Genomic DNA, 13,951 nt, shown 5'->3' on the forward strand with positions numbered 1-13,951 from the left:
GGGGGGCGTTAGGAATATACATTTAGTTTTACCAAACAACCGTAACAGACCAGGTGAAAAGAACACCTGAACTTGATTACATTTCAGCCTGTTGTGCCCATTTCCCTTTTGTGTGGTGGGATGTCTTAATTTACACTTTTTTTGCGCGGGACATTTGTATTTTAGTAACTCTCCATGCTTCCTCTTACCCCGTTTTTTCCCCCAAGACCCCCCCCCCTTAGCCCATTTTACTTTGCATTTCCCATCATCGTATTTGTTTCGGCAAACGTGTGTATTTTGATTTCTTGGGCAATTCATAGAAGTCAAGACATTTTTCTCTTACACGTTTTTTTATCGTCCTATCTGCAAGTGGTTCTTATGAGTATTGACACACTTGACACACAGCCGCAGGGGAGGGGGTGGCAGCCGTACGAGTGTATAATGGTCTGTGTTGAATACCCCCGAGACTAACGCCTGTGCCTAATTACACCAGCCAGGTCCTTGTCCTGCGGCTCCTTCCCTCCCCTCCATCAAGCCTCAGATCAATGCGTGTATTGAACGAATCCGCCCGTTGATCCCTAGCCGATTGCTCGTCCCTGCCCGGCTTCCCTGCTGATGCCGCCTTATTGATTCCCAATAACTTACCCTTACTATAGCCCGGACAGCCAAAGAAGGCTGATCAAATGCATATTGGAGAGTGGATCTCTCATCTTGTTCCATTCATGCGCAATCTGTGCAAGTTTGGGTGCCAAGCCGGACCCGCGTGTATTCTCCCCGTCCTTGGTGCTGAAACATAGTGATTACATTGGACCAGACGCAACGCCTCGTACATGGAAAGTAGTTCAATCTAGGTCTCTTTATATAAAAAGAATCTGCTTCTTTAAGCTGATTCCATGCGCTTCTGTGTACAGGCATGAGATGCTTAAGGCTTTCAGGTATGCTCTCTTGACCCTGTAGTATAGTGAGCGGGAACAATAAAAGATTGTACGGCTCGAGGGAGTGTCACCGTACCGAGCAGTGTGTCGCGGTGGGAGCGGGTCTCCGTCCCTTATGTGCCCGCCCGTTCTGGTTATTTCCCTCGGGGTAGGGTTGACATTTTGGCCTTAGCATTTTGAAGGATTGAAAGTGAACGTCTATTTCCGCCGATTTCCCCCCTGGGGAGAGATAGGCACTGCTGGAGGATAGACCCTGACATCTACACTTATTACAAGACGCCAAGGACTTGTTGGCAAGGTAGCACATTCCCATCAAACGTTACACGTACAACGGTAAAGACGTGTGCAGATTTTGTTTTATAAGTCATTCGACCCAAGGAAAGGATTGAAATAAAGAAGAGAGCGATAACAAAAGGCTAACGCTAAGACTACGGGTGACCTTTTCGTCTCATTTGCTGCAAATTTGCAGCAAATGTGACTAGCACAAAATGAGAGGCATGGCTTCCTGACACCGTGACTTCCGCTGTCTCACGGCGATCCCATAGCGCGCACAATCCATTGCATAAGGGAAGAGGTCTATGAGAATTCTTTGAGCTCAGTGCATGGCCAATTTATGTCGGTCAACAGCGCGCCGTTGATTCGTAGCGTAATGGAAGGCTAATCATCGGGGGACGCGATCCCAGGGTTGATCTCGGCTTGGCATTTTCGGCTGCATTTGTCTCTGGCGAGTCGAGTGATACATGCCCGTTAGGCTTCCGAATTAACCGGCGAGCTGGGGGACATCCGAGTCATCAGATACCGATGTCTATTAGAACCTTTCCCCTGCCCTGCGCTGGAACGCGCAGAGATCTCAATAAGTGGAGGTAATAAAATCAGCAAGAGCGCCAAGTGAGGAAGGGGGCCGAAATACGTGCGTCAAAGAGTCACGTCAGGTGGCTGGCTAGGGCGTGAAGCTCGCGGCGTGGAGCTGACTTGTGCGGACGGCAGCACTCGACCTGTTCGCGCCTGACGGGCGGGTACGTCGAGACAGAAGAGTATTGCTCACACTGTAATAAACTAAGAAATATTGATATCAGTATAGGCGTGGTGGTCGCACAAAATCCAGACAGTTTACATCAGATTTACCAATAGCGTAGGTGCCCTGAATGTGGATCTGTGAAAGGTGAACTTCTCACGAATTTGGGCTTCAGCATTATTACAAACCCGGGAGACTGCTCCTTAGAAGGGCACAATATTGCAGGCGAGTTTCTATCGATGTACGCAGCGATACCCACCCGCTTCAAGGCCAGGCAGCCTGGTGGCTGACCGATGGCCAGAGATCCCAAACCAGTGATAGACGAATAGTCCGGCCACCGCACTAACAATATGTCAACCGGACGGAAGCGATATTGGGCGTAATCAGCCAGAAAATATGTCCGCGTCGATGTCCGAATCAATGAGAAAATTCCGTGCACAGGAGAATGAAAGAGAGAGATTGCGGATTGGAGATCACATTGAATAAGACAAGCGGCCCTTGCCCCCAGCCTGGGCCGTGCTTTACACCGCGGACGATTAAAACCGATAATAAAGTCTGATAACACGGAAAACAGTTATCGATTCGGCCATAAATAAGTGGAAGTGAGGCATATGACAGCCGCTGATGAGTGGCGGACGCCGTCCGTCGGTACGAGGGGAGTCCAGACCTGCATTAGATACGCACCAAATAACGGCGTGCAGTAAAACTCACACTTTTACTTTGATGATGGCAATTTAGTCTATTCTTTGTATGGGAGCGCTGGAAATTTCGATGCTTATAAAACAACCAATATGGGGTACATTACGAGGTGTGTTCTGTAAGGGAATGTCATTAACTCTGTTGGACAACATCTCAGGGTCTAATTTTACCTTGTAAAGCACGAGCCAAAGGGTAGAACCCGAGCAAATATGAAGCGGTGAGGAGAAAATTGAAAACCGACAGGTGATCACGCCGCCCTCGTTTTTCTATTTGTGGAAAGACTTCTTCCCATTGACCTGACTGTTTTCTGCGCATACGGAGTGGTCATTTCCTGGGATCAAGCCCAGAGTTGAAGTAATCCCTCCCGGACACAGATAGCAGCACTTCTGACTCCAAATTACCCTTCAGACCGCTGTCTCCTCTTTGTTATTGAATTCGATTCGCGGGAAATGTGGTGTTGTAAAGAGGAAGCCCACATGATCGATACTTGGGAAGGGGAAAAGGGTATTGTCACCGGTTTGTAGCAAACTTTGTCCTGCCAATTTCGCGGCTTGTTTCGCCTGGGGCTGAATCGCGGCAAGTCGGGGATCATAAGGTCCGAGGGGCGATCGATCGGGCTAAGCCAGCAACTCTCCGGCAGAAATTCAATTTGACTCGCGAGCCCCTCTTGCGTGCGCTCGGCGGTATTAATGGGCCGACTTCTCTGGTCAGGCAATCTCCCCAATAGCGTGGAAGTGGAGTCATTTCCTAACCCTTCATCTTTAATCAGACACACGGCCCGAGGCTTGGCACGTACGGGACGGACGCATTCGCGATGAAGGGCTTAAGTGGACGGAGGGAATGCAGGACCGGCACGAGGATGCTGCGGTACGAGATGGTAGCATACCAATGGACCGGTACATTGTCACTTCTGCACACTGCCCCGCAACTCCCGCATTCCGCAGCAATTTGGAGACCACACGGCACATCTAAACACGCAATCTTCTCTAACGAGTGAACTCTTAAGTCTGTGAAAATCTTCCCCTTGACCCGGACCAGCCATGTTCCCGTGGACGTTGATCCATGCAGGCCTGATTTAGGCTCAACTCGTGATTAGGCAAAGGTCACAGAACCTCAATTTGTCGACAAGAAAGTGGGGATTTGGCGTAGCGGCGCGTTTCACGCTACAGTAACTTGGCTGGGTCTGCGGGGGAAGTGTGCGCGATATAAGATAACTGGTTATCAGCGGCCACTTCCGCAACACACAGTTACTGTCCCATTACTGCTGTATCAAACATTTACGCGGCGAAGTTCGAGCGCGAAATTGAGTTACTCGCACGGCGGAGGATCCCTTTATCTGGCCACAATGGAGTGTAGCCACGCCGCCGACCGCGAGCAATTGATGGAAGTATGAAAGTTTCATTACTCAGCAATTTGGAACGGCCTCAATTTTTAATGACCGAAGGGCGTGTTCCCCCAGAACTCCCCGCATGAGTGTGGGGTCGAGCGTGTGCCATTGTTTCCGAGCTCCGCGCGCCCAGCCTGCGGTCACGTTAGCCTTCTGTTGTCGCCTCGCACCATTCGGTTCGAATCAGCCCGGGAGGACGGCAACAAATAAGTCTGAGGACCGCTGCACCTCCGTCCCCGTGGCTTTGATCCACCCTCAGGTATACAGTTACAACAAATTGCATCGTCTGTCTTGTGCTGCTGTGGATTAGAAGCAGCTGATGCTAGTAAGATACTGAGGCTATCAAGTTCAAACGCGGCGATTCCCGCTCGTCGATGGGCGCGGAAGCTGGCTCTATACGTCTTCATCAGGTCATCGATCCCCCCTACACACACACACCAACCTTCTCTCCCCTGTACCCAATGTCAGACTACAATGACGAGCCACTAGTGTCACGTCATCGAGCTGTAATAAGTCCGCTTCCCGACTACCTGTCTGATCTATATTTCATGGACTACTGAATGACGAGAAGGGGCGGTAATTAGGGTACGTCACACTTCGTCATCACAAACCCAGGCGTGATCCAGCCACACGGCCAATTGGAAACGTGTGCTGTAGAGGTATCTCGGGTCGCTAAGTGACACATGTGCGCCAAGCCTCCGCGGCATTGTTTTGACTTGTATGTAATGCGCAGGTAGACTCCTATTTGAGGTGGTGTAGTGTTCCCCGCGCAGGCAGACGACTCAGTGCGGCCACCAGTCCTCACTACTACTCTGTCTAAGTCATGTTTGTAGCGGGTTCTCCTGACATGGCACGATACAGTTCTCTATCCTCCGTCGGTATGACGGTGGAGACACAGTGGGGTCCTACGATGCTTCCTTCATCAGCTTTTGCTTTTCCAGAATGGGCCTACAAGTCCGAGAGCAGCCCGGGGAGCAGGCAGATCCAGCTCTGGCACTTCATCCTCGAGCTTCTACAGGTAGGCGCCGCCGTCGTCTTTGTCTAGTTCTCTCATAAATTGACATAACACATACCAGCATTAGTCCTTACCACTAGTTTTCCAACATTTCTTGTGCACTGTTTTATTTCTCTTGCAATTCCCCCATCACATTGGAATAATGCTTTACAATCCTCACTTTTCCAGTTCTGTAACTTTTATTTTAACAGTAACGCCACTTCTGTTTTAAAATAATCGTTCACGAAAGACAAACATGCGAGAAAAATACATCACGGAATGTAATTGCCGTTTCCACTAGTACCCAACAATGTATGAAACATATATTTAGTATCCATTGTCTTTTTATCATTTTATTGTCGGCATGCCAGTTACATTTGCTTTGTAAAGGGGGAAATTCTGTGACAATAGGAAACCAGGTTGTGCCCTAAAGCCGTACCTGACTTTGACATATATCATAATTTTAGCTAATTTCCGTGAAAGTGTGTATACCTGGGCTGATATTTCCTGTTAGAATACCACTGTGGTGTTATGTTACCAGCGGCGCTATATGATAGCGTCCATTCTGAGAAGGCTTTAGCGATCCAGGGGAGATTACCTGATAACCTGCTCTGATAGTCCGTAACATGTCGACAAATTTGGAGGACTAATTGAGGTGGAGAAGGACTGGGGAGGAGGTAGAGCTCCTAGGCAGACGGTGACGGGAACCCAGCAGGGTTAATGATGATTATAGAAGAAATCCACCGTACCGATGACTACACATTAACGGGGTAATAACCCTGTCAGGCGGAATACATTCAAATTGACATGCTGAATTTTCACGTACGAAGACGACGCTTCAGCGTTGTCCTTTTCTCACCAAAACGCATCCGTATCAACACTGCTTTTCCTTGTTTTCACAAGCCGTTTATATTCTTGACTAGATTTAGAATCGGTCGTGTTTCCGTGTCAGTTTTAAGTACGAAGTGTATCAAAATTGCATTAAACAAATTGCCCCATACACAATGATGATACAGGCGACAGGTGTGATGTTTCGTGCGGCAGATGGTATGATGGGGTCGTTAGCATTGTCAGAACTGTCATTATCTGGTGTTGTCTTTTTATACCATCCTGTCATCGCTTTGTTGACACAACACGTCCGCATCTGTCTGACGTGAAGGACATCTCTCAATGATAAACTTTTCGTTCGAAAGGGAACGTCTTGGGGAGTGTTGTCTGGACGTGACAGTGGGACATGGTAGATTATGGGACTTGGAAAAGACCCGTGTTTGAAGGACACCTAAAGCTGACAGGTTGTTATGATCTTGTCGCCCCAAGTCTGAGAGTAATTTCTCCCCACTCACATATCAGCACTAAACTGCTGACCCTGGCTCCACACACGGCCCCATAATAAAGGCAAAACTACCAACTCCTGGCCAAACAGATTACTTGCAGTTGGTTTTGTTTTAGTAAGGGCAGTAGCGGCAAATTTCTAGCTCCATTAAGAATCGCCGCTTGACCCCAACTTGTCGGATCGGATCCGGAGTGATGCTGTAGGGGACGTTGTGTCAAACACATCGAGTTACAGGAAAGATTAAAGGCATCGTTTCGCCTCGGGAAAATCACTGACATATGTTTCATTCTGCTCAAACAGGATAAAATGGCACATGTCCATGGATATGTGTTTTTCTAGGAGGCGAACGTATTAGATGAAATCTGAAACTCTCAATTTCTAAGAAAAGGTACGAGTACGAAGGCAACTCCGAACTTCTTAACGTGCCTACTAGGACAGACCATTGGGCAAAAAAACTCTTTTATGTAATATAGATGAGTGTGTAATATATTCTTCGGTTTTCAGTTTGAGTACCAGTAGCTGGTCGTCATCGACCAAGTGGGTGTTGTTTACCTCCTCCATCCGTCCCTAATGATGTTCTTCACCAGAATAGTGGAGGCCGAGCGGACCTGCTGACGCACATACTTCCATGTCTTACACTTGTTTTCCCAAACTCTTTTCAAACCGACCGGAGATGTAGCTCCACATCATCCTGCTTCTGCAGTCACGACGTTCTACAAAATACGTTCTCTAACATAAGATAAGAGGAGGAGGAGTGCACCCACCTTCCCCCACGTTCTTACTAACGAGTCTAATTGCCTGTTATGCCTTCCTTCTCGGCAGAAAGAAGAGTTTCGTGATGTCATCGCCTGGCAAGGTGACTACGGCGAGTTCGTCATCAAAGATCCGGACGAGGTGGCCCGCCTCTGGGGCATGCGCAAATGCAAGCCCCACATGAACTACGACAAGCTGAGCCGGGCGCTCAGGTGAGAAACGCTGAGTTTTACAAACAGAGATGTCGGTGTTTACAGAACAGATATGTAAAACAGTTCCATTGTAGCCAAAGATAATAGGAATAAGTACGACTGTTTATGACGGCACCGCTCTCACTTATTTGCCATATTGCCGTATTAAAAAAACAATGCCAGATTTATATTTACATGTAAGGAGCTTAGCCATTAAAACTCTATTGCTTACAACTAGAATATCTTTACCATTGCAATTATCAAGCGATGTACCGGACCATACAGTATTGATATCAACATCTGTATGTGGGTTTAGATTGACGATCACATCAAAATAGTCACGTCTAAACTGTGGTAGCGAAATAGCAACATGTCCACAGAAAGATAAAGACTATAGTATTGAAAATGTGTGCCACATGTGAGAGAGATTTTTTCTGCAGATATCAAGATCAGTTTTCATTGAAATACGATTTGATTATTTGCTCTGCTCTAAGTCGAGGTATATCATTTTGCGGTGTTACAAGAAAATGCTTCTTTGTTTCTTTACACCGCTTCTTCCACATTCCCTTCCACTAGTGTTTGGACTTGTCATATAGGTTACGCGAATAAATGTCCTTATATTGTGCTAACAGGTTGTGCTGCTACCTTAAACGACAGAGAAAGTGCCATTTTTATGCGGACGTTTCAAGAGAAATGTGGGTTTAAAGGCGTAAAATATACTACCAGAATATGTAGTAAGCGCGCGAAGACAGATAAGGTGAATTCCTTCTATGTATGGACTTTGTACACAACATTCAAACACTGTCTCGCAGTTTGACAAAAACAAGTGGCTTGACGTGCTCTCTAATTGGGTGCCGTCTTCCCACGCATACAGCACCGACGTCGAGAAATGCAAAGCGACAGCTTCCCGCAGACAAAAACAACTTCCTCATATCGCTTAACCACCGTAATGGCCTTCTTTGGAACTTCAAAGTCGCTGCATATTTTCCAATTTCGAACTTAATTTTGCCCTGGCTAATGAAGACAAGGTTCCTAATGAAAGGGTGGCCCCGGGATGCTCTCCGTTATCAGTCAATTTGTCTCAGGAATGTTGTCAGCGATTTGAGTAATAGAGTCTTCTTATGTGACTGCCTAAGGATATTGAAGACTTCTTGACTGATATGTTTTGATACGTGACTCTGATGGAAAGTCTCTTTGTTGCTCTGTTTTCTACAGGTATTATTACAACAAACGAATCTTGCACAAGACCAAAGGCAAGCGCTTCACCTACAAGTTTAACTTCAACAAGTTGATCCTGGTAAACTACCCCGTGCTGGATGTGGACTGCGGGTATTACGGTCCACATTTCCCGACTTGCGAGGCCGCCATGCAGTATCCCCGCCCGATGCCTACTCTCCCGAGCAATGTCATGATGATGGACGGGGCGGCAGCGCCGATCCCCCCGGCGGCTCCACAGGCTGTCCCCGCCCGCAGACCGCGCGGGTCCGTCAGCGACAGCAGCGAGGAGTCCGCTCCCGGAGACCACACTGCAGAAGATGGAGCCGCAGCTCACGCCAGACTGCACTACAACCACACCATGTTGCAGGCACATATGTACGATCGACACCTGCAGATGCAAGAAGCTCAACAGCAGAGCATGTTCCGCCCCAGTCACCGCCCTCCTTGCCTCATTCCAGAACCTCTCCGTCTTGGACCTGCCTCAGATCCCATGGCCTTCCACCAGCTGCCTCGGGACCACGCCTTCCAACCACCTAAGATCCACTCCGAATCGCTGCCATCGACGCCATCGTCGCTGAGCGACTACTCCTCCTCCCCGCAGTGTTCTCCCATGTTCGACACTGCCAGCGGAACTCGCTTCAGCTTCAACTTCAACTTTAATGCAGGGTCACCGTTTGACAGGAAGCCACACCAAGACCTGCGCAGCGCCTTCACGACTCACGTCCGAGTGTCCAGCGTGGATGGAGAGGACAAAGCCAGACTCCAGGAAGTCTCCCCTGGTCGCATCACGATCGACCCGACCAAGGATGGAAGACGCGAGCGATCTCCGGGAAGGATGCCAGGTCTGCTGAGCCCGCCTAGACCGATGGAGAGGGTAAGGTCCAGAAGCCCGCAGAGATTCGTCCCAAAAGTGGTGAAGACAGAGGAAGAAGACGAGAAGTACACGAGGGGAAGTTCCTCCCAGTTCCTCGCAGTGCCTCGACTGCTACCAATGGCCCGACGTCACTCTGTGGACGGCTGCATCACCAGTGAGAACAACGAAGAGGGCGCGAGGGATCGCCGGCAGCGGTGGTCAGTCAGTGACATGCTGCCTGACACCGGCAAGGCAGTCGACCAAGAGGGTGGTCAGAACGACGAGGAGGGGAAAGACAAGTCCATACCGATCAAGCTGCGCTTCAAGAGGAAGTACAGTCAGAGTCAGGAGCAGCCTGAAGGGCAGGACGCCCCCGCCCCGGCAGCAGCAGAGACCGCCCGAGTGGTTCGTCCATGGCTGGATGACGACGAGCGCGTGACGACAGTTCGGCCACGACCCCGCGCCTTCTCAACTCCCGCGGAACTCAGCAACCAAAACTCCAGCGCCAACCAACAGGAGAAACTGACTCCATCGTCAACAGCGCCTTCGGCAGCGTCTTCAATGGGAGATCTTCGACGCGAAGGGTCTCAAGAAGACTCTATTCCACAGGGGGATGCTGCCCGGTCCCGGGCGGACAGACGGAAGAACCCTCACCCTCTCCACGTGCGCGTGAAGGTTGAACAAGAGGAAGAGCCCGCCACACCCTCCAGCCGTAACCTGGCTCACCACGTCCGACACTACCGGCCTCAAATCCTCATCAAGGAAGAACCCGAGGATCTAGACGACGTCTTCGCAAGTGAGTAACTAACGGACTCAAAAGAGACTTTCTGCCCACTGTGGCCACGTTTTGTTTCACCAGAAGTACCTACCTAAGACTGGAAAAGTTCTACTGATAATTATCTGTGAAAGATGTGTAGAAATATGCCGTATTGTGATATAAATGAAAGTATAATGGAGTTGTGTTGATGAGGTAAGAACAATATGTTTTAAAAAATGACAAAAAAATCATTCCATATTTCTGTCTTGGCACCAGATTTGATGTGACTCGTGAGAGAGGCAGAGTGTGTAACACAAATCTAGTCCTGGTTTTGTTTGTTGTTTCTGCATGGAAAGTCGCGGATCAGATCCTGTGTAAGATTGACATGATATGATATACCTGATTAGCTTTAGTTTACTTGGGGCCAAAGATGATGTACCTAGACCAGTGCCTCACGACAATTGTATAACTGTAAAAAGTACACGTGTCTATTGTAATTATTGAGGCAAACTGCAGCAGAATCGCGCCATGTGTATGTTATGAGATGCAAACTGAAATAGTGTCATCAATATACCCTTTGAACTTGTGACGAAAACAAACATGGGCGTTTCCCGCCCTCCCGCAGAGATGTCGTGTCTGGAACAGAAACAGTTATAATGCTCTTACACAATGTCGTAATTGGGCATGATTTATTCATACCAGTTTTTGATTCCCGATGTTTCTACCTGAGCTGATGTAACAGTACAGTTTGACGCCCTCCAGGCATGGTCTTTCTATTTGATGCACGAAGATCAACCGACATGACACGTATCAATTATAGAGAAGGTGATTAGCTAAAAGCCTCTTATGGCGAGTGGGCGTGGAGATATGAACATATACATCCCCGACTGTACATTTGACATATAAGTCTGACCAGCTCTAGCTAAATTCTAACCACCAAAAGAGCCGCTGTACCCAAAGTTGACGAGAGTTGCTTCAGCATTGACCTGCTATTTCAATCCGTGTCGACTGGCGATGAAAACCTGTGCCCTGTATGACGAAGCTGTAAATACGAAATTTTCTCAAACACATTAACGAAAGTGTCCAAAGATGTAGGGAAAGCAGGTAGAAGAAAATTGAGCAGCTTTCTTGCCCGAACCATTTGCAGGACCGTAACCCCGCATTACAGGATCATGTAGTTGACAGGTTCTGACCCTGGTGGCAGGAAAGGACAAAGTCAGACAGAAAGATGGCAACCAGGAAATGGCCTTTTGATCCGACGATAAGCACTTTGCCGCGAAAGGCAGGCCCGTTATGGAGCCATCCCCGTGTTGGTCGGAAATGTTATCCGCCGATGATGTAGCGGTGATGGGGTCGTAATACCAAGACGAGGTCGTAAATGACTAAAATGGTGTACTCGAATGTCCTGAACATTATCCAGTTGCAGAGGGCAACCTATTTGTATGGCTGGTTTATGGTATTTATCTCCAAATGCCCCCGCTCAATACGTAACATTGCATGGTGCCTTTCCACTCTTCACGCCAGTATTTGTACAAAGTTGGAAACATATGAAAATATTACCAAAAATTGAATGTTGTTCTCAAAAAAAGAATTTCTATATGTAGATGTTACTGCAGAGGAATCTTCTCCGTGTTTTAGTTCTCTCTTTTTTTGCATAAGCCTGAATGTCACAGGTACTTTGTTGTATTTACTCCAGAGAAAGGATATTTCTTATATATAAAGTCGTAAGTGTTGGTCAAGGAAGGTTCTTGAAATGTTTTAAAAAACGACGTCGTTTGAAGGACCTTGCTGGATTCTATGACTGTGTAGAAATGACTTGTTTTTGTGGAGACTGTAGCCAACAGAAGTGATGATGAATAGTGAAGTGGACCCGACCATTCGAGCCTTTTTATCAGTTAACAGGGAGGCTAATTGGACCTATCTCATACACGATGCGTACCACAACAATAGACTGTGAATTGTTGTCAGTGTACCTATTGAGTGGTACTCTACTATTGTGACAATTTATTTTTTTTAAAAGGGGGTGATTTACTACCCCCATAGAGGGAAGAATGGTCGCGTCCCAGCGTAAAGTCCCACAATGATTGATGTGAGTCCATGTATGATTCCCTCTCGTGGTCCCTGTGCTTGTCGGTAAAAGTAATGACAAAAGACGGCAAAGTTCGGCTCTATCCATAGGGCGATTGACAATCATGTTGTGTCGTCGACATGCACTTGTAACCAACAGACGCCCGCGTTGTAGATGTATAACAACAACTAGGTCTATTTGCTTTTGTGTTTTATTTATAGAGGGAAGGAAAATATTTGAATGTATACCTTATACTGATGATGACTCCCTCAGGAAGGGAACTGAATACGTGGGTGAAATGTGGGTCAGTGATTTTATCTTTGTTGTGTAGGTTTTGAACATAGATCATTTAACTGATAATTTGTATGTATTTGCCATAATAGAAACCTTGATTACAAAGCTTCCTTGTCGCATGAATTGCTCCTGGGCGATTATTTCAGAACAGTTTCTTTGTCGTTTACCCTATCGGTACCTATACTCTCTACCTCACCACTCTGCTGTTCTAACAAACAGTTCCCACGAGTGACGGGTGCGTGTGCCACCAGTATGGGGAGAAATCGACATTTGCGTTGAAAACTCACAATATTCCGAGCAGATGGTATCATTACAACTGGCCTTGCCCTTATGTAATTGCCCAAATGTTATACTGGACAAAAACGCAGTGCATTAAGATCTGGCCAAAGCAGCAGTACTGTCACAAGCGTGCTGACTCGTGGTGGCAATTTGTCCACACATTTCCCCACAAAGCATGGTTTTCTCGACTCCTTTTGTCGTATGCGGAGGTCTAACTGGTTTAGAGCCCTCTCAGCCGCATTACCTGAATAGTTAGGGATCATTTCAAAGGTTCTGAAATAACACCCATGGAGTATGATTATGCGTCAAGGTTGCTGACTGAAAGAAGCACACGCTCAAAATTCCAGACGATCCCTGTCGTTCTTCAAAATTCACGCTGATTAGTTTCCGGTTAGTGGTCAACAGCAGAACCCATTTTCTGGTATATATATGTATGTATAAGATATATTGCATATATATATTTTTGCCTGTACATGTACAAACCCCTGTGCAATGTTAAAGACACGGAGACATTGACGAGGTTCTGCTTGTTTATTTTCAATAAAATTTGTCCGATAACGTATATTTATTTGGCTCTTGTATTTTTATGTCTTGAGGTCTAATTTTGTGCATGAGTGATAACACTTCATGAGATACCAGGTGTTGGGTAGGACTTTGGAAAAAAGACAAGATCCAGCATCAAGACTTTTACCCTAACATCATGATATTTACCACGCTTACAGAAGGTCAAGATGAAACTAGGACACAGCTAGTACCTGTTAACACATTAGCTAAGAACAAACGACCTCAGCCCGTACCTTACATCCAGCCAGCTTTCCCCCCTGAAGTCAGCCTGAAGCGAAGTTGGGCGAGGGAGTTTTATGTTCCTAACAACAGAACACAGTTGGTCTGACGGGATAGCATAACGAAACAGCCATTTAAGTACTGTTAAATCATCAATAAATTCTTGACCATACGGCCTTCTCAGTCATCATCCAACGGAGTGCTTAAAACATGTTCCGAGTGCCCATCAACTCGATAATTGACTATATAAACAGGAAAAACAACCAAGATAATAAAAAGCAAGTATCAGTTAAATTGACTATATGCACAGGTAAAACAACAATCAAGATAGTAACCCAAAGTTACAGTTTATCGCACAGAGGAGTTACGACAATAACTAGGTAGCCGGGCAGCAGTGACGTCAGTGGGGAGCC

At 47.1% G+C, this 13,951-nt stretch overlaps 1 protein-coding gene across 11 annotated transcripts in view; it reads left to right on the forward strand.

Annotated features, from left to right (window-relative positions):
* Nucleotides 1-13,317, forward strand: part of LOC109479213 (ETS domain-containing transcription factor ERF-like) — a 57,969-nt gene extending 44,652 nt beyond the window's left edge. For 10 of the 11 annotated variants that reach the window (XM_019781110.1, XM_019781109.1, XM_019781112.1 and 7 more), the window contains 3 exons: nt 4,957-5,033; nt 7,165-7,307; nt 8,502-13,317. In XM_019781110.1, coding sequence (XP_019636669.1) covers nt 4,957-5,033; nt 7,165-7,307; nt 8,502-10,161 — 1,880 coding nt within the window. In that variant the 3' untranslated portion in view covers nt 10,162-13,317. Of the gene's footprint in view, nt 1-4,880; nt 5,034-7,164; nt 7,308-8,501 lie in introns of those variants that run through there. The other variant, XM_019781108.1, reaches the window with a different exon arrangement.
* The last annotated feature ends 634 nt before the right edge of the window (nt 13,318-13,951 follow it).

This window comes from Branchiostoma belcheri, unplaced genomic scaffold (assembly GCF_001625305.1).
Source record: "Branchiostoma belcheri isolate BF01 breed outbred unplaced genomic scaffold, Haploidv18h27 scaffold47, whole genome shotgun sequence".
NCBI lineage: Eukaryota > Metazoa > Chordata > Leptocardii > Amphioxiformes > Branchiostomatidae > Branchiostoma > Branchiostoma belcheri.